Below are 19577 nucleotides of genomic sequence, written 5' to 3'. Positions count from 1 at the left end.
TGTGATTGAACCTTTGCTTAGAACATTAATTCAGTCACCAAACATTTATTAAGCCCTTTCTTTCTTTTTTTTTTTTTTCAAGATAGGGTTTTACTCTAGTCCAGGCTGACCTGGAATGCACTATGTAGTCGCAGGGCGGCCTCGAACTCTCAGCGATCCTCCTACCCCTGCCTCCCGAGTGCTGGGATTAAAGGCGTGCGCCACCACGCCCGGCTTAAGCCCTTTCTCAACACCACTAGTCAGTGTATGTACTGCGGGGGTAATTCCGGAGTAGACACGTGCGCTATGATGGGGCTCCTATCCTAGGGTAGCTCACGGTCTAGTCAAGTCACTGTGGAGATAAAGCCTTGTCTCTAGGCTACACTGCATGCGCAAAGCCTGGGGTTCGAGCCATTGCGCTGAAGAAAACTAGCTCTGTGGCTCACGTCTGTGATCCCAGAACCAAGGAGTAGAGGCAGAAGGGATCAGGAGTCCAAGGCCATTCTAGGCTGCATGAGGCTCAAGGCCATTCTGGAATACATGAGACCCTGCCTTAAAATAACACAATACAGAAGCCGGGCGTGGTAGCGCACGCCTTTAATCCCAGCACTTGGGAGGCAGAGGTAGGTGGATCGCCATGAGTTCGAGGCCACCCTGAGAATACATAGTTAATTCCAGGTCAGCCTGGACTAGAGTGAGACCCTACCTCAAAAAACAAAAAAATAAAATAAAATAACACAATACCTTGTCACCCAGAAAGGATGTGAGGAGGGCTGGAGAGTTGGCTTAGTGGTTAAGGCATTTGCCTGCAAAGCCAAAGGATCCCGGTTCGACTCTCCAGGACCCAAGTAAACCAGATGCACAAGGGGCGCATACATCTGGAGTTCGTTTGCGGTAGCTGGAGGCCCTGGTGCGCCCATTCTTTCTCCCTCACTCCCTCTCTCTCTCTCAAATAAACAAATAAATAAAATGCATTTTTAAAAAAAATTAAATTTAAAAAAAAGAAAGGATGAGCGGAGAGAATAGGAGAAGCAAGGAGCGCACCTGCAGAAAAAGTGAACCAGGCTCAAGTCCTGGGTGTGTAAGGAAATGGGAGAACGTGGCAGGAACTGGGGAGGTCGGGGAGGCGAGGCTACGAAGGTTGAACTTGAACTGAGCGGTGGGAGCCCTCCCAAACCGTTCAGATTGGTACTTGGAGGTTCTTTTTCTCTCTCTTTCCTGTGGTGTTGGGGGATGAACACAGGACCTGGTGAGGGAAAGGCAGGAAGCACCTGAGGTGACGATGCAGCCTGCACAGCTTCATGGAAAGGGACCTCTTGAAGGGCCCTCGGCTAACTCGTGAGGGATGAGACTCCAGGAATGAGCCAAGGTGTCTAAAAGAATAGTGATGTCACGAGCATTGTTTAAAAAAAAAAAAGTGTATTTAGTGACAGAGAATTTCTTGAGCTGGGCATGGTGGCGTATGCCTTTAAATCCCAGCACTTGGGAGACAGAGGTAGGAGGACGGCCATGAGTTCGAGGCCACCCTGAGAATACAGAGTGAATTCCAGGTCAGCATGGATCAGAGTGTGAGACCCTACTTGAAAAAAACAAAAAAAAAGAATTTCTTGAGTTTTCTATAGATCTGTGTAAAAACCTAACTCTTGAAGAGTTTTAATAATCTGCTTTGTTTTCCGGGTTGAGGTGGTTCAGATAGAGGGCTGCCTGCCCAAGTCTGGTGCCAGTGCTGAGAGAGCCTGGCGTGGTCGCGTGCTTGGTAGGCTGAGGTCAGAGCGCTGCTCCTGAGTGTCCGGCCTGGGCTGCACAGTGAGACCCTGTCTCAGAAAATAAAATAAAATAAAATAAAAGGCCAGATGTGATAATTCACCCCTGTAATCCAACACTCAGGAGGCAGAGGCAGGAGGATTGCTGTAGGTACAAGACCAGCAAGGGTTATGTAGTGTAACCCTGCCTCAAACTTAAAAAAAAAAAAAAAAATGAGGCTGGAGAGATGGCTTAGCAGTTAAGCGCTTGCCTGTGAAGCCTAAGAATCCCGGTTCGAGGCTCGATTCCCCAGGACCCACGTAAGCAGTGGCTGGAGACCCTGGTGCACCCATTCTCTCTCTCTCCTTCTCTCTCTTTCTCTCTCTCTCTCTCTGTCTCTGCTTCTTTCTCTGTCTATTGCTCTCAAATAAATAAATATTTTTTAAAAAAGGAGTGACTCACCCAGGAGAGGGTGGCTCTCTGTGGTTGTTTCTCTCTGAAGAGCACGGCAACAGCTAGTGTAGGAACCCTTGCCATTTCCCCATTCCCTTGGGATGATTTCTTAAAGGCAGAGTCTGACACAAAGTGGCCTGGATGTCCATGCCCTCAAAGTGGCTGACCCTGTCTACACAAGACCCTCATTAGAGGAGGAAAAGATGATGACATCAAAATAAAAGAGAGACTAATTGAGAGGGGGAGGGGATATGATGGAGGGTGGAGTTGTGAAAGGGAAAGTAGGAGAGGGGAGGAAATTATCATGGTTTATTGTCTATAATTATGGAAGTTGTCAATAAAAAAAAAAAAAAAGCAATGTCTGAGAATAGAAGCCCGATGTTGGCTTGGTATCAGCTCCCAGCCCTCCCTGACAGGGGCATGGAAAATGTTCTGTAAGGAGTCCCTGTCACTCTCCTGGGTCCACATTGGCTCTAGGACCTGAGGCAAGAGCAGTAAATGCTCCGACCCTGGAAGGCTAGTGGCCAGCCCTGTGACAGGGCAGCTTGCAGCTCCAAGTGGGAGCCAATGACCTCTGGTGGCCACAGAGGAGAGCACTCCCACTCCTCCGCTCCACAGTGAAGCCAGGCCTGGAACAGCGCTGGGACCTACGGCTCTGTCCCCTCTGCTCCAGCATTGCCTCCAGAATCCACGGTCCTCCTGACCCCTACCTCCCCGCATCCTCCCCTGCGTGGCTCTGACGCCATCTCTGCAGTGGTACGAATCTCCGCAACCCCTTCCTCTGGATCGTGCATCTGTGACTCGCTCCCGTCCAGAGCTCGTGGCCCAAAGCCACACCACGAGTCCCAAAGGCATCCTGTGCAGCGTTATATACTGTACTACACCACGACTCAGCTTTCTTTCATTTCCTCCTCCTCCTCCCTCTCGCTTGCTAATGGCTGCATAGTGCTAAGGCACTGTACTCACCACGAATACTTAGAGCTCCTTGGTCTCCCAGTGAGGTGCGCTGGGAAGCCCTAAATAACATTAGGAGAAACTAACAGGTCTCCAGAGAAACTGGTACTGACGCCTCCTGCTTCCTCTGAAGCAGCCTAGAAGGGGGTACGATAGCTGTCCCACCAGGCCAGAAAATGTCCTGGAGAGGCAGAGACCCCAGGCTACAGGACTACAGGAAACGTGTGTGAGAGAGGATCCAGAGGTGAGCTCTCGTCACTAGTCCAGGCTTGGCAGGGTCTAGGGATTGAGAAGCAGCAGAGCTAAAAGGAAGCTAGGACCAAAAGTCCTGGACCTGGGTTGCTGAGTCTGGAAAGACGTGCCCCCTCATTCTCTTTTTTTCTCATAACTGCACCCCCCCAGAAGTGGTCCTTTTTTCGGGTGAGTTTTGATGCTATCTGCTCCTGCCCATCTTTGACCCCTGCCTCCTCCCACACCATCTACTGCTCCCCACTGAGGGACCAAAAAGACTAAGGAGACAAAAGGTGATTGTGACTTGTGCCGTAGAAGCCAGGGACCATGAGGAGAAGGATTGGCACAGTTCTTTGTCACTTTTTTGTTTGATTATAATTTATTGAGGCATGCTTTGTACCCAGATAGCCCTTTATACTTATTACCTTAAGCATTTCAAAGATCATTATCTTCCTTTTCATTTATTTATTTGCTTTATTTATTTATTTTTTTTTGGGGGGGGTTTCAAGGTAAGGTCTCACTCTAGCCCCAGGCTGACCTGGAATTCACTATGGATCTCAGGGTGGCCTTGAACTCACAGCGATCCTCCTACCTCTGCCTCCCGAGTGCTGGGATTAAAGGCGTGCGCCACCACGCCCGGCTTTATTTTATTTATTTATTTTTTTTTTTTTTTTGAGGTAGGGTCCCACTCTAGCCCAGGCTGACCTGGAATTCACTATGTAGTCTCAGGGTGGCCTCAAATTCACAGTGATCCTCCCACCTCTGCCTCCTGAGTGCTGGGAATAAAGGTGTGCACCATCATGTCCAGCTATTATCTTCCTTTCACTGATGAGTAAACTAAGGTATAGAATCGAGAAGAGCTGAGACATGTTAGAAAGGACCTCCCCATGAGGGGAGGAGGGGAGAAGCAAAGCCAGTACTTACCACTTGCCCAGCCGTAGCCCATTTTCTACAGTCAAATGCTGTACCCATGAGCCATACCCCGTCCTCCACTGAGAAGTGTCCCTATGGACATTTTCTTGTTTGTTGTTTCTCTTTTAGTTGCTTCTGAACACATCTCATGCCCACCCCACACACTCCTAACTTGTCTCAAGGGGGAATCCCATGTGATTCTCTACAACTGATTGCCTCAGCCGTGGGCTGAGGAATGAGCCCAGGCCCTGGTCCATCTCTGGTGGGGATGCAGTACCACTTTTGGCCAGTAGTGGGTGCCTGGTGAACTTGGTCTATTCTGGGCTTGAATGAGACCCTGCCAACTAATCTTTTTTTTTTTTTTTTTTTTTTTTTTTTTTTTTTCTTAAAATACAGTCTCTGTTGCCAGGACCACTCACCCCCAGAAGCTGTGTGGTCTGACCACATATCCCAGTTTACTGAGGGTGTTCTTTGAGAGAGAATTCAAAACCATTCAAAGGCTGGGAGAGATTATAAACCATGCTTTCTCTCTTACCACGCAGCCACAAAATAATATTAGATTAGCCCAGTAGGTTTTCTTACTTACAGGCCCTGTGGTTGAGCACCCTCTTTTCTGTTTGCTAACGGTATTTACAAGTTGGGCATCTGAACATTTTTCCGGTATTTTTCCAGATTCAAAAAGAAAAAAGGAAAAGCAATTACTCCTCCATCAGGATTTATGTGGTGCCTACTATATCTGTCATAGCAAGGTAGGACTCGGTGACCCTGTTACTTACACTGATTCTGAGTGACCACCTGACTCCCAGCCTTCCAAAATTTTCCAAGTATTGCTTCCACTTAGAGGATTTAAATTAGAAATAAGTAATTTCCTAGTGGCAACCCCCAAAATGCATCTAAGAGAGCCACATAGAATCCCTTCTTCAAGAACTTTTTTTTTTTCTTTTTTTGGTTTCTCGAGGTAGGGTCTCACTCTAGCTCAGGCTGACCTGGAATTCACTCTGTAGTCTCAAACTGGCCTTGAACTCATGGTGATCCTCCTACCTCTGCCTCCCAGGTGCTAGGATTAAAGGTGTATGCCACCATGCCTGGCTCAAGAACTTTATTTATTTATTTATTTGAGAGTGATAGAGAAAGAGGCAGAGAGGGAGAGAGAGAACAGGCATGCCAGGGCCTCCAACCACTGCAATTGAACTCCAGACGCGTGCGCCCCCTTGTGCATCTGGCTAACGTGGGTCCTGGGGAACCGAGCCTCGAACCGGGGTCCTTAGGCTTCACAGACAAGCGCTTAACCGCTAAGCCATCTCTCCAGCCCTTCAAGAACATTTTAAAAGAGGGCGAGTTTCTTTTTATTGGGATAATTTAATGCTGTCACTGAGGCTGGGTGAGAGGGCCCATCAGGGGTCTGCCAATAAATCAGAGATCCTCAGAATCCTGCCAGGGCAGCAGCACAGGCATGTGGGCCTTTGTCAAAGAAAGTGGTGGAAGAAACCAGACAGCCGAGAACTCTCACCAGACACATAACCCACAGCACAAATAGCATATGTCCTCACCCTCCTGCCTGTCAAATCCATCTTTATCCTGCTCCGTTAAGTGGAGAAAGGCTGGCGATAATTTTCGCAAACCTAAAGACTTTCTGAGCCGGTCTCTTAAGGCATGTCTGTGGGTGATGGAGGAATAAGTCACGTCACCAGGAAAGCGTGGCTGGCAGGGGCCAGCTGGCCCTGCAGCACAGCAGTGGCTCTCACGATGACACCATCATGATTCTCCACCTCTGCTCTTTTGCAGACATCACTGGGCAGGGAGGGGAATCTGCTTGATGCCAGGAGAACCATTTTTCTTAAAGCCAGAAGACCTGCCTTGGGCTAGAAAGATCAATTCAGACAGGCCAAGCACACAGGAGGAAGACATGGGGAGCCAAAGCAGCACAAAAAGAAGCAGAAGGTAGACACCTTCCTACTGTGCCAGGGGGTGAGGGAGGGCCCGTCTTCACCCTGCATCCCTTCCCAGGGCCCAGAGGAGCTACACAGATAACAAGGCAACAAGTCCCCCCACCCCGGGGGTATCATTGAGACACAGCGGGAACGCACTGCAGCCCCGGGCTCCCTGAAAGTCTGTGCCAAGCCCACAAAACAGACATTATGAAAGTGGCACGGGTCACGTGGGAGCTCCTGTTTCTTTTTCAAACATTGCACCCCCAAAGAGAGGACAGTAGTGAGCCGATAAATGCAACAAACGGTGAGACTAGAGCAAGTATGTAAACGCACCCCTCAGGGTGGAAGGGGCGGGACTTTGCAGCACTTGCGGCTGACCTCCCGGGCTTGTTTATTACCTGTAAAGACAGTACTGCCTTGCTTAGTCCATGATCTGGGTCCTGCTACCTAAGCACCTGCCCCAAGCTCCCCCACTACACATGGGGGTGTTTAGATGCAGAAAAGATGGGAGATAGCCGGGCGTGGTGGCGCACGCCTTTAATCCCAGCACTCGGGAGGCAGAGGTAGGAGGATTGCCATGAGTTCAAGGCCACCCTGAGATGACGGAGTTAATTCCAGGTCAGCCTGGACCAGAGTGAGACCCTACCTTGAAAAACCAAAAAAAAAGATGGGAGATACCTGTACTGTGAAAGCAGAATCAGTATTTTTGGTTTCTTTCCAAATGGATAAAAACAATGAGAAATGGCTGAGTGGTTAAGGTACTTGCCTGCAAAGCCAAAGGATCCAGGTTCGATTCCCCAGGACCCACGTAAGCCAGATGCATAAGGGGGTGCATGCATCTAGGAGTTCGTTTGCAGCAGCTGGAGGCCCTAGCATGCCCATTCTTTCTCCCTTTCTCCCTCTCTCTCTCTCTCTCTCTCTCTCTCTCTCTCTCTCTCTCTCTCTCATTTCTCTCTCTCAAATAAATAAAGATAAATGAAAAATATTTTAAAAAATGAAACCTGCCATTCATGATCCACTGCCATCTGGAGGGAGCCCTTATCTGTCTCAGGCTGGGACACTTCAGTGGCTAGGGAAGTGATAGCAGAAGAGGTGAGGGAGTTGAGAAAGGGGACAATGGAGGTAAGCAGAAGGCAATTCCAAGGCGCTGGCTCCCCATGGCTGCACTGCTCACTCCTGGAGTGCTGACAGGGGCAAGGAGAGCCGCATGGAAGTGAAGGGGAGGGAGAGTTACGGACCCTTCCACCAGCCAGATCTCTTTCCTTAAAGAAAAATTGAAGCCAGGCGTGATGGCACACGCCTTTCATCCCAGCACTCGAGAGGCAGCGGGAGGAGGATCGCCGTAAGTTCCAGGCCACCCTGAGACTACATAGTGAATTCCAGGTCAGCCTGGGCTAGAGTGAGACCCTATCTTGGAAAAAAAAAAAAAGAAAAGAAAGAAAAAGAAAAGAAAAGTTGAGCCCCTGGAACCACCTGTCATCGTGTCATTATCCCCTTAGGATCTTGGACCCAGAGGAAATGAAGAAACGAGATTGACTGCTCAGATAGACTAATGGTTAGAATCTCAAGCTCTTTCTCACTGGCTCTCTCTCCCTCCCTCCCCTAGGAGGAATGTATCTTGTCTTTCCCACTGTCCCCTGTCATAAGGTTGCCGGCTTTTCTTCCTTCCCTGGGCACTTTCTCAGTCCAAGCCCAAGACAGGTTCCCTGCGAGGAGCAGCCGAAAGCTTTCACAGGAGAAAAGGGTCCCCCGAGGGGAAGTACCAGGGACAGCTCCCAGCATTCCTCTACGTTCGTTCTATGAACAGCCTTAGAATTCCCGCCAGGAGGATTTGATCTCTCTTCCCTCCCTCCTGCCAACATGCGGCCTGCTCACCTGTCACCTGGGGGTGTTGGCTCCACCTCTTCCTGACTCCCGTGGCCTTTCGAATTCTTTGCAGCATTTCTCAGTTGGATTTCTTTCCCTAGCACTTGCCACCATTCAGCCCCCATCTCTCACGGGTTCTGAGTCTGGCAGCCTGCCTGTGGACACCTGGAATGAAACCCACCTGAGCTTCTGGAAGTGTTGACAGTACAGAAACATGAATGGGTTCAGTAGTGGGGGGAGCTCCACGTGAGGAGACCCATCACTTGAGATCAGTAGCCGGAGCACAGCTGCCCGGGAGTGTCCACTGTGAGGTGGAACAGCTGGAGTACTAAGGGTGACGGCTGCCCCTGAGCACTGCATTTGTTGCTGGACATTGACTTGGGAGGGGAAGCACAGACTGCTCTGTGAGCATGGGGTGTTGGGGGGGTGCTCTGGATCATCCCATGCCAGGCATCATACGGAAGTCATGTGTACTCAACCTACAATCAGGACGCTGTTCACACAAACTGGACACTTTATGTGTACTTGGCATTGTTTCTGCAACAGGTCTGGAACTTGAAAAGTCCTCATTTCTTTTTATGAACTAGCATGGTGTGTGTGTGTGTGTATTCATATTTATTCAGGTATAATGTAGGTTGCATGTGTTGCTTTTATTAATGGAGATTTTCCTTTGTACATGTTTACATGATGGTGGTATATACCTACACACATAAGTCACCATCTTTGGCTTGGGGATATGACTCAGTTGGTAGAGTGCTTGCCTAGCATACATGAACCCCAGCTGTTTGACCCCCCGGCACCACATAACACTGATCATGGTGGTGCTTGCCTGTAGTCCCAGCATCTGGGAAGTGGAAACAGGAGGAGCAAAAGTTAAAAGTTAATCCTCAGCTCCACAGCAAGGTGAGGCCAGCATGGGCTATATGAGACCCTATCTCAAAAAACAAGGGGGAGGGCTGGAGAGATGGCTTAGCGGTTAAGCGCTTGCCTGTGAAGCCTAAGGACCCCGGTTCGAGGCTCGGTTCCCCAGGTCCCACGTTAGCCAGATGCACAAGGGGGCGCACGCGTCTGGAGTTCGTTTGCAGAGGCTGGAAGCCCTGGCGCGCCCATTCTCTCTCTCTCCCTCTCTCTGTCCTTCTCTCTGTGTCTGTCGCTCTCAAATAAATAAATAAAAATTAAAAAAAAAAACAAGGGGGAAAAAAAACAGCACAGGGGAGATGGCTTAGTGGTTAAGGCATTTGCCTGCAAAGCCTAAGAACCTATGATTGACTCTCCAGATCCCACGTAACCCAGATGCACAAAGGTGAAGCAAGTGCAAGGTCACACATGCCCACTAGGTGGCGCAAGCATCTGGAATTCAATTGCAGTGGCTAAGGTCATGGCGTGGCAATTCTCTCTCTCTCTCTCTCTCTCTCTGTCTCTCAAAAAGTCATTAGAATTTTTTTTAAAAAAGGAAAGCTATCGTCTTAACCATTTTTGGTGTACATTGTTATACACCCAACCTCCAGAATTCCTTTCCTACTACAAAACTAAAATTCTGTATCGTTCTGTCCCTCATCCCTGGCCGTCACTATCCCACTTTCTGACTACATGAACCTGACTACTCTCAGTGCCTCCTATAGAGGAATCGTGGAGCGCTTGTCTTTCTGCCACTGGCTTCTTTCCCTGAGCACACTGTCCTCAAGGCCCATCCCTGTGCCGTCACGTCCCTCCTCAGCGCACGTTCACGTGTTAACGGACACTTGGTTGGCTTCCCCCCTCCAGCTATCCCAGATAATGCTGCTGTGAACATGAGTGTGCAGATATCCCCGATTCCTGTAATTTGTGCTTTTGAAATAGAAGGATTCTATTTCATAATATCACATAGCTTTGCAGTTTTTGTCACTTGGCAAGAACTCGGGAATACAGTTACTAGTTTAGTCTGTTTTTTGCTCCTGTAGCAAAATACCACAGACTGGGTGATTGATAATGGAAAGAAACTTATTTCACACAGGCTAAGAGGTCAAAGGTCAAGGTGCCAGCATCGGGCGGGGGGGGGGCCTTCTTGCTATGTCGCGGCATGGTGGAGGACATCCCATGGTGAAGACCGTAAGCTTGCTAGGTCATGTCTCTGCTCCTCTTATCATAGAGTTACTAACACCATCATGGAGCCCCACCCTCATCTAACCCTAACTACTTCTCTGACATCCCTACCTTTAAATGCTATCGATATTTGGGGGCTAAGTTTCCAACACATGTTTATTGGTGGGGGGCTACATTCAACCCATTGCAAGTGCAAGTGCTAACTTCACCAGGAAGTAGATGCCTGTATGGCTTCTTAGCATGCTCACACTTGGAGAGTTTCTGGGGCTACTCTTTGGCAAGCAAGGTAGGGGCACTTAAGAGAATAGCATGAAATACACAAGTCAGCCTTAGCTCAGTGACTGAGACATGCTGTCAAGGGCAGAACTGGCAGGGACAACACGTGTCACTAGAAAACTACCATTCCAGTTACCCTTCCCATGAACTTGAAGTCCACCCCACCCTTCCCCCAGGACATGCAGAAGCGTGGTCCATGGGGAATGTCTCTTCATGTCCAGCCACAATCTGTGTCATCACTGTGAGCCCACTGGCAGAGATCTGTTACTAACATCTGTGAGGGTCCAGTTTGTAAGTCAGAATGCGGGCAAGAGCTGAGGAGTTGCTAAAATGATTTCGTGAACAAGTTGATCAAAGAAATGAACTGTGAATGTATCTCAGAGAAAGGAGAGACAGCCAGCCGTGTGGACAGAGAGGATTCCATCCCTGCCAAAAAAAAAAAAAAAAAAAAAAAAAAAAAGCCTCTCTTTCATGCCCTACATTGTCTTCAGCATGTAAGAGCCATATTCTCCATCATTTGGCATTCAAACAGCTAAGCTGGCCCCACTCTCAGCTCAAAGATGATTGGGGAACCGAAGTGTTAGCAGCCTACCCTCCTGCCAGGAGGAAAAAGGAATCTGGTTCAGAAACCAAAGCAAAACTTATTCATCTCATCTTTCAAAACCCTGAGACACACAGTCCTCCGCAGTCCCCAGCCCCCACCCCCAGCCCCCTTCCCGCAAGACACAGGGTCCTCCTGCATTAAAGAGCCCCAGAAATCAAACGCACATCCGTCACCAGGAGAAATAGCAGGGGAGGTGGGGCGACGGTGACAGATTCTGAAGAGTGAATGCACACCTTTGTGCTCTTGCCTCCTTAAAATTCATCCTCTCACCTGCCAGCCTGGAGAATTGCCTATTTACATAACTAGCTGCCTAAAATGGAATATTGGATAATGGTACATGGCGGCTCACTCGATTTGAGCCCATGCTCGGGATGTGAGCGCGATCCAGAAACCCCTCCGACAGCGCGGGGCGCCGTTCGCTGGCCCGCAGCCATGCCCCCTCCGAGCCTGTCAGTGCTCCCGAGCTAAGCAGATGTCAGGCCTGATTGGGGCCGGGGTGGGAGACTCGCCCCGGAGAGCCAGGAGGGGGCATGAGTCTGTGGTGGCAGGCTGTCTTCAGGGCACACAGACAGCCTGGATTCCTGGGCTCCACAGCGGGAGAGAGGTGGGGGGGGGGGTTGTCCTACCCAACGGGCTGTGTCGGAGACAACCCCATATAGGGCCTAAGAAGGGGGGAAACCACAGACCCCATGGGGACAGTGGCCTGGGAGGTAGTCAGCCGGCTCTGATCCATCCTGGGCACTATGCCAGCCTCGCACCCCCTGTGGGTCCTTTCCACAGCGCAAATCTCCCTCCATCAAAACTGGAATCGCGCTGCTCACTTAGGGGAGGAGGATAAATAAGTGATAAGGAAGGGATCTGAGGCTGATAAGCGGGTGGAGCTCCCCTTTGGACCCCATGTACCAAAGAAGGCAACTGTGTGTGTCTGTTCCTTTCTTTTTCAGCGTTCCAGTTCCCGTAGTCAGTTTAGAGAAAATTCCTAACCTAGTGAAGGCAGATGGTGCCAATGTCAAAATGAACTCTGCCGCCACTGCTGCAGCCACTTCCGCCGCCGCCGCCTCCTCCGCCGCCTCCACCCCACCTTTAATTAAGCCCGCCTTGATGTCCACGTCAGTGCCACCGTCACCCGAGAAGATCTTAAATGGCAAAGGGATTCTGTCAGCCGCCATAGACAAGAAACACCAAAATGGCACCAAAAACAGCAGCAAGCCTTACCGGAGACTTTCAGGTACGTGTTGGTGTCGCTAGAGTCTGGCTTGTGGAAAGACTAAAGCTGCGTCCCACCTGTGACCAAAGACAGATGTGCTCATGACGCAGCTGTTGCATTTGAAGGGGGCATAGAATCTATCTGCAAACAGGACGTGCCCCTAAAAGTACAAGACCCCCCACACACACACCTCCCCGCCAGGTTAAGCAGAAGTTTTATCCTAGCAGCCCAGAGGTGTTGCTTGTCAACCAACAGTCTGGGGATGCTGAGAGTCTAGTCAGCAGGTGGCTCTGTATAGCCGTATCACACTGACAGGTGGAATGTCACATAACTCCCCCAGAAGCTTCGCCACTGTGGAATTTGGACAAGGATTTCTCAGAGCTCAAGGCATGCTGGGATGGATCCACTGGGTGCCATGTTGCACAGAAGGAAGCGTAACTGACTTTTGGCCTCATGAGTGTCTGAGTTGACTTTGCAGTTGGGACCACAAGCTGCCTTTTCCCCCCATGGTTAGGCTGCTGTCCCCACTGGAGATGCTTGGCCCAGCAGAGCACATGGAGTTTTGGAAGGTCTCTCAGGTCACTCCTCGGCTGTCTGAGCAGATGCGTGGCCACACTGAGGTGACAGCCGCCCCTTTAGGGGCGGCATGTGGATGATGTTTGCTTTGGATCTGTTGTAGAGCTAAATCAGGCAGTTCTGTTCCCTCCAGATGTCCAGGAGAAACTATATGCCTCATAACTTCTGCATACACCATGAGCTCTCTCTAATTGTGGCCAGAAAAAAGTGAAATACCACCAAAGCCACCCTTGAGAGAGAAGCTAGCTGTCCTTTGGTGTGAGCATGGTTGTTAAGCACCCAAGAAAGTGTGGGTAATTTTTATACTCGGCTTCATATTTTACCTGCACTTCTGTGTTTTCTATCTTATTTTGTTGTTTTTTTATTCTTTTTGTTTGTTTGTTTAAGGTAGGGTCTCACTCTAGCCTAGGCTGACTTGGAATTCACTATGTAGTCTCAGGGTAGCCTCGAACTCATAGTGATCCTCCTACCTCTGCCTCCCAAGTGCTGGGATTAACAGCGTGCGCCACCATGCCTGGCTGTGTTTTCTATCTTAACATCTGTACATCTTAGAAAATATTTATTTATTCATTTGAGAGAGAGAATGGGCACGCCAGGGCCTCCAGCCACTGCAGATGAACTCCAGATGCGTGCGTCCCCTTGTGCATCTGGTTTATGTGAGTCCTGGAGAGTCGAACCGGGCTCCTTTGGCTTTGCAGGAAACGCCTTAACCACTAGAATCATCTCTCCAGCCCATCTGTACTTATTTTAAAATCGTACCTTACAACTACCTCAGGCCCAACCAAAGCTTTCAAACTCAGTAGGTATTGTGTCCTGCACATGTCTCCATGTTCACCACGATCCAGACAAAGGAAGAGTCTGGGCAAGGCCTTGACTTCCAGCTTGCGGCCCAATGTGAAGTTGTTTGGAGAACTTTTTGCCTTCTTTCTTTTTTTTTTTTTTTTTTTTTTTTTTTTTTTTTTTTTTTGCGTTTTGTGGGTTGTCTTGTGTTAGCGGGTCTTTTGCTTGTTTCTACCTCTCTCACACAACTGGCAGCTCCTACGCCAAACGAAAACCCCATCAAACTCCAGGCCACCATGAGGTGCTGATGTAGGTGGGTCTGACTCTGATTGACTCAAGGAGAGAAAATGACTTCCACCGCGGGCTGACACCTGGTTCCCAGGCACTGGCTGCTGTCTGGGAAGAGGGTTCTGGGGCCTAGAAAGTTTCTTTTCTGAAAAAAAAGAAGGGGGAGCAGGGGGTGTGGGGAGAAGGAAGGCAAAAGCATAGGGAATGAAGCAGGCATTGTGTTAGCCTGGGCTAAGGGTGGCTTGCTCATAGACTGCTTCACGGCCACAACTGCAGCCTCACTCCCAACCCTCCACCCGCCTTTGAAAATAGAACATTCATTTATAAACTGCAACTTCAGGCCACCAAGCTTTGCAGACTTGTTTTCTGCCAGGGAAACTCTCTCCACTTTGCAGCCATCAAGGCAGTCCCGGACACTCCAGGTTCCAATCAACCCCCTCCCCCCAAGCCCGTCCCAAGGGCAACACGGCCACAACAAATCTCCTGTGTGCGCCCAGGGAGCTGTGGCATTCCTGCTCTGCGGAACTCAGGTGCTTGCTGGTGCCTTCCAGAAACAGCACAGACCTTCCTAAAGCCTCTTGAAAGATTGCAGGTGTTGAGCATTTTTTTTTTTTAATAATCTCCAAAGAGATGAAGGATCACGAGGCATTCAAATAATAGATTGCTCTGCAGTAAGCTTCCACAGTAGCCACCAGCAGTCCAGCCAGAAGGCAGGATCTGGGGAAAACCGGCCGTCCCCAAGCAACCATTCTTCAACCCTGGGGTCACTGTGTCCTGTTTTGTTCCCCCTCTGTCATCTCAGGGCCAGGGCTAAGGACAGAGCAAGCTGTGTGATTAAGCCATGTCCTGCCCTCCGTGTGCCGTCAAGTTCAGCCCCACAGAGGCTTTTTCTGATGATGTTATGGTCCATGGAAATCCTGTGCCCAGGGCTCTGTAAAACGTGAGGGAGGCAGGTCACACTGACATGTCAGAGAACACTTAAATGGCTAAACCTAAATGGAAGGCAGGGAGGTGGGTGACGGGAGCCCGGGGAAGACGGGAACCTCAGCTCTCAGGTAAATGTCCCTGCTCTGCAGCTACTGTGTCCAAGGTGCCGGGGACCTATGGGGATAGTTCAAGTACAATAAAGTGTTGCAACAGCATGGCTCCCTTCCTCCTGCTGCCCACTCCCCTGTTCCCACACCCCATGCCGCACATGGGAAGTCTGGGTTCAGAGGGGAACGCCATATTACCTCCCCCCGCCCCCCCCAGCAGTGCTAGAAACATTTTAGCAGCTGGTTGGAAGGAAAAGAAGAAGGAAGAAAAAAAAAACAGATTGCCTGACAATATCTCACTTGTTGGTGCAAATGTGCATTTAAAAAAAAAATGTAGTCTTAATGCCAAATCCTATTTAGTCTCCTTTTTTTCTTATATTTTTTGTTTGTTTCTTAACCCAGAGAGAGAATTTGACCCAAATAAACACTGTGGAGTATTGGATCCCGAGACAAAGAAACCTTGCACAAGATCCCTCACCTGCAAGGTATTTCTCTTTCCATAAAAAAAAAAAAAAAAAAAAGAAAAAAATACTTCCTGCTCTGGCTGGGGCCTTTGTCGAAATGTTTGCATGCCACTCTCTGCACGCGGCGGGGTGTGGAACCTCGACATGACCTCCAGCTGTTCTTTGTGAGGGAAATGCATTCTTCTCTGTCCATGGTAGCAGAGTGCCTGCCTCAGGCTGGCTGGCTTTTTAAGGAAAAAAAAAAAAACTAGGCTTGCCGTGTTACTTGGGAGGCCAGACAGTAAATTGTATTTATAGGCACTCACAGGCGGTTCTAAAGCCTGCTACGTTTTAATGTATGCAGGAGCAGCGGCGGCGGCGGTGGCAGCGCCTGAAAGGCAGCCCGGAGGGGAGGATGCGACGCTGCACCCCGATCCAGCCCCATGGGGTGGCCAGGCGATCGCCGTGGGGTAGCCCCAAGCCCTAGATTTCCTAGCGAATGGCTAGTGCTTCTCGGGGTCCAGGCTGCGGCCCTGTCCGCTGGCTCTGTTTGCCTGGACTGACTGGGAGCCTCCCACCTGCAACTGGGCTGACTCGAGGTCACCTGCCATCCGAGGTTTTCCATGGGTTCTCCGCGGAAGCTGTCATCTCATGCCATCTGTCTGGAGGAGGCCCTGGCTTCTTAACGCCAGGAGCGTAGGGCACGGGTTGCATTCCACTGGTCTCTGCCTCTTCCCCGCCACAGAGCAGGAGCTGTTGCCTCGAAGTTTGACTTTTCAAGCACCTCTAAATTCCCAAGCTTGCTATTCCGGCCATGCGGGGCCCGGGGGAAGCAGGGTTATGTGCTGATCAAAGAGGCTGTGCGTCTCACCTCTCTTCTCTGTAGACACACTCGCTGAGCCATCGGAGGGCCGTCCCGGGCCGGAGAAAGCAGTTCGACCTCCTCCTGGCCGAGCACAAAGCCAAGTCCCGGGAGAAAGAAGCGAAAGAGCATCTCCTGACTTCCACCAGGGAAATCCTTCCCAACGCGCCGGGGCCAGCGCCAGACTCTCTGCAGGGATCGGCCGCGAGCGCAGGCCAGGGGCCAGAGCCCAAAGTCGCATCTCCCGGAAAATCCAGGCCGCCCAACTCTGTGCTTCCGAGGTAAGTCCCCTCATGGGTGATGGAGGCCGGCCCTGAGTGCTTGGCTGACACTTCCTAGGTGTGTGGTATTGTAGCCAGATCATGACGTATGATGTGAGTGAAGTCACACAAGTGACAACCTCCTAAGGCGTTTATGAAGTTGAGTGAGAGTCTGTGCATCAAAGGGACTGAGGCCAGTGCCTGCCACACAGTGTTCAACAGATCGTACTGCTGCCATTGCCGTCAACAGTCTTCCTGGCACACCCCTTGTCAGTGTGTGTTACAGAGAAAAGCTAGGTTTGTTTTATTTTTTAAAATATTTTTATTGTATTTATTTAAGAGAGAGAAAGAGGGAGACAAGAGAGAGTGGGCACGCCAGGGACTCCAGCCACTCCAATCGAACTCCAGATGCATGTGCCACCTTGTGCATCTGGCTTACGTGGGTCCTAGGGAATTGAACCAAGGTCCTTTGGCTTTGCAGGCAAGTTCCTTAACCGCTAAGCTATCTCTCCAGTCCCAAAGCTAGGCTTTTATATTAGCTGGAGATTCCTGAATTCCAGGATGGAGAAGCCTGGGTGGAGGAGTAGGCAACATGCCTTAGGAGCTAACTGGACCACACTTGCCCATGGGCCCAATTTTTTTGTGACTTATCACAGCTCCCCTGTGATTTGGCTCAAGGGGAGGTTGGTCAAGTTAAGGTTGTTCTTCTATTTGTCCTAATGCTAAGGAAGCTGCTGGTTGGGGGTTTAATTTGGTTGTCCTAAATAGAAAGGGAAGAGCAGGAAACAGAATTAAAACCCATTTGTGGGCTGGAGAGATGGCTTAGCGGCTAAAGCGCTTGCCTGCAAAGCCAAAGTACTCAGGTTCTATTCCCCAGGACCCACATAAGCTAGATACACAAAGTGTCACATGTGTCTGGAGTTCATTTGCAATGGCTAAAGACCCTAATGTACCCATTCATTCTCTCTCTCACTTTCTCTCTCTCTCAGCCTCTTTCTCTCTCAAATAAATAAAAATAAAATATATATCATTTATATTTTTAGAGTGAGCATGAGTGGGATAAAGAGGGAGAGAGAGAACAGGCACATCAGGGCCTCAGCTATTGCGATCAAACTCCAGATACTTGTGCCACCTAATGGGCAGGTCATATATGTGTGTGTGTGTGTGTGTGCGTGTGTATGTATGTGTGTGTGTGTGTGTGTGTGTATATTTCGTTTTTCAAGGTAGGGTCTCACTCTAGCTCAGGCTGACCTGGAATTCACTATGTAGCCTCAGGGTAGCCTCGAACTCATGGCGATCCTCCTACCTCTGCCTCCCAAGTGCTGGGATTAAAGGTGTGCACCACCACGCCCAGCTCCTAAAACATATTTTTTTTAAAAAAGCAATTTAAAGCTTGGGCTAGAGTGAGACCCTACCTCAGAAAACCAAAAAATAAAAAAGCAATTCAGATCTACCATGTTTGTTTTGATGAGCAGTATACCAGTTGTGAAGCCATAGAACAGGAAACTAACTACATTCATTAAAAACATTCTTTGAGAACTTACTTTGAAGCAAAGGGTCAGGCAACAGCAGAGGAAGGAGGAAAGAAATTGGACTTGGCTTTTCAATAACATCATCTAGAAAATGAGATAAGAGTCAAATATCCATACTTGCATAAAAAGCTAGTACCCATAATATTCAATAAGAAGTACAGTTAATGGTGTTATCTGATGTTTTTTAAACATTTCATTATATACTTTATTATTTATTTGTTTATTTGACAGAGAAAGGGAGAGAGAGTGAGAAAGAGAGAATAGACACACCAGGACTTCCAGCCACTGCAAATGAACTCCAGATGCATGCGCCCCCTTGTGCATCTGGCTAACGTGGGACCTGAGGAACTGAACCTGGGTCCTTTGGCTTTGCAGGCAAATGCCTTAACCACTAAGCCATCTCTGCAGCCCTGTTATCTGATTTTCATGCATACAATATAGCTCAAAGGGTGATTGTCCTAAAAACAGGTAGATTTAAAAAATTAATTTTTTTTTATTTATTTGCATGTGTGCCAGGGCATTTTGCAGCTGCAAATGAATTCAAAACACATGCACCACTTTGTGTATCTGGCCCTGCTGCAGGCTGGACTGGGTGGGATAGCAAGGTCCCTCTGTCGTGGGCGCTCAAGAGCATGCAATCTGCTGGAGCTGCCGCCCCCACAAGGTTCACTGTATCACTGTAGCCATTGTGTGTTGCCATACTTGTTGGCAAGATTATTGTATATTACTTCTCACTATAGTCCTAGGTGTTAGTTAAGGGTATTACCCTTATCTTAGAGGCTAGGAGGCAATTCTGTTCCAAGCTTCAGGAGTGGGATCATCAATTTCATAAGCTATAAGTCTCTGTTACCCAAGACCCCTAGTGGATGCCTGAAAGTACAGATTATACCAAACTCTGTTTTACTGGCTTTTTCTGTGCATGGATCCTACAATAAAGTTTTATTTACACACATATTCCTATAATAAAATTTAATTTGTAAATTAGACACAGTAACTAATAATAAAATAGAACAACCATAATGATACTCGTAGGAATGGGGAGATGACCCAGTGGTTAAAGGTACTTGCTTGCAAAGCCTAATGACCCAGGTTTAATTCCCCAATACCCACATAAAGCCAGATGCACAAAGTGGCATATGCACCTTTAAGTTTGTTTATGTTAGCAAGAGGTCCGAGCTCACTCGCTCGCTGTCTCTCTCTATCTTTCTGTCTCTCCTTGCCTATTTCTGTATCTCTCGCTCTTTCTCTCCCTCTCTCTCTCTCAAATAAATAAATAAATTTTTTAAATAAAATATTTTAAAAAATAATAATAATAATTGTACTGAAGTTACCAACATCACTGTTCTTGAACTTTGGGGACCGTGATTAAATAAAATAAGGAAGACTTGATCATAAACGCAGCAGTGCCATGACAGTTAACGTGATAACCAAGACAGCTGCTGGCTGACTAATAGGAAGGTAGTATATAGAACAGGAATGTTCTGGAAAGTGGGTATTCACATCCTAGGCAGGACAGAGCAGGACCACACAAGGTTCCATCACACTACCCAGAATTCTGCAGACT

The 19577-nt window shown here is 48.9% G+C and overlaps 1 protein-coding gene across 7 annotated transcripts in view; it reads left to right on the top strand.

Moving 5' to 3' along the window:
- The window catches only part of Atxn7l1 (ataxin 7 like 1), a 297249-nt gene that overhangs the window by 237886 nt on the left and 39786 nt on the right, over window positions 1-19577 (top strand). For all 7 annotated transcript variants that reach the window (XM_045135937.1, XM_045135933.1, XM_045135932.1 and 4 more), the window contains 3 exons: window positions 11976-12259; window positions 15319-15401; window positions 16246-16502. In XM_045135937.1, coding sequence (XP_044991872.1) covers window positions 11976-12259; window positions 15319-15401; window positions 16246-16502 — 624 coding nt within the window. The remainder of the gene's footprint in view (window positions 1-11975; window positions 12260-15318; window positions 15402-16245; window positions 16503-19577) is intronic.

This window comes from Jaculus jaculus, chromosome 16 (genome assembly GCF_020740685.1).
Source record: "Jaculus jaculus isolate mJacJac1 chromosome 16, mJacJac1.mat.Y.cur, whole genome shotgun sequence".
Taxonomy (NCBI): domain Eukaryota; kingdom Metazoa; phylum Chordata; class Mammalia; order Rodentia; family Dipodidae; genus Jaculus; species Jaculus jaculus.
The sequence above is the reverse complement of the archived record's forward strand: the minus strand, read 5'-3'. Positions and strand labels throughout refer to the sequence as shown.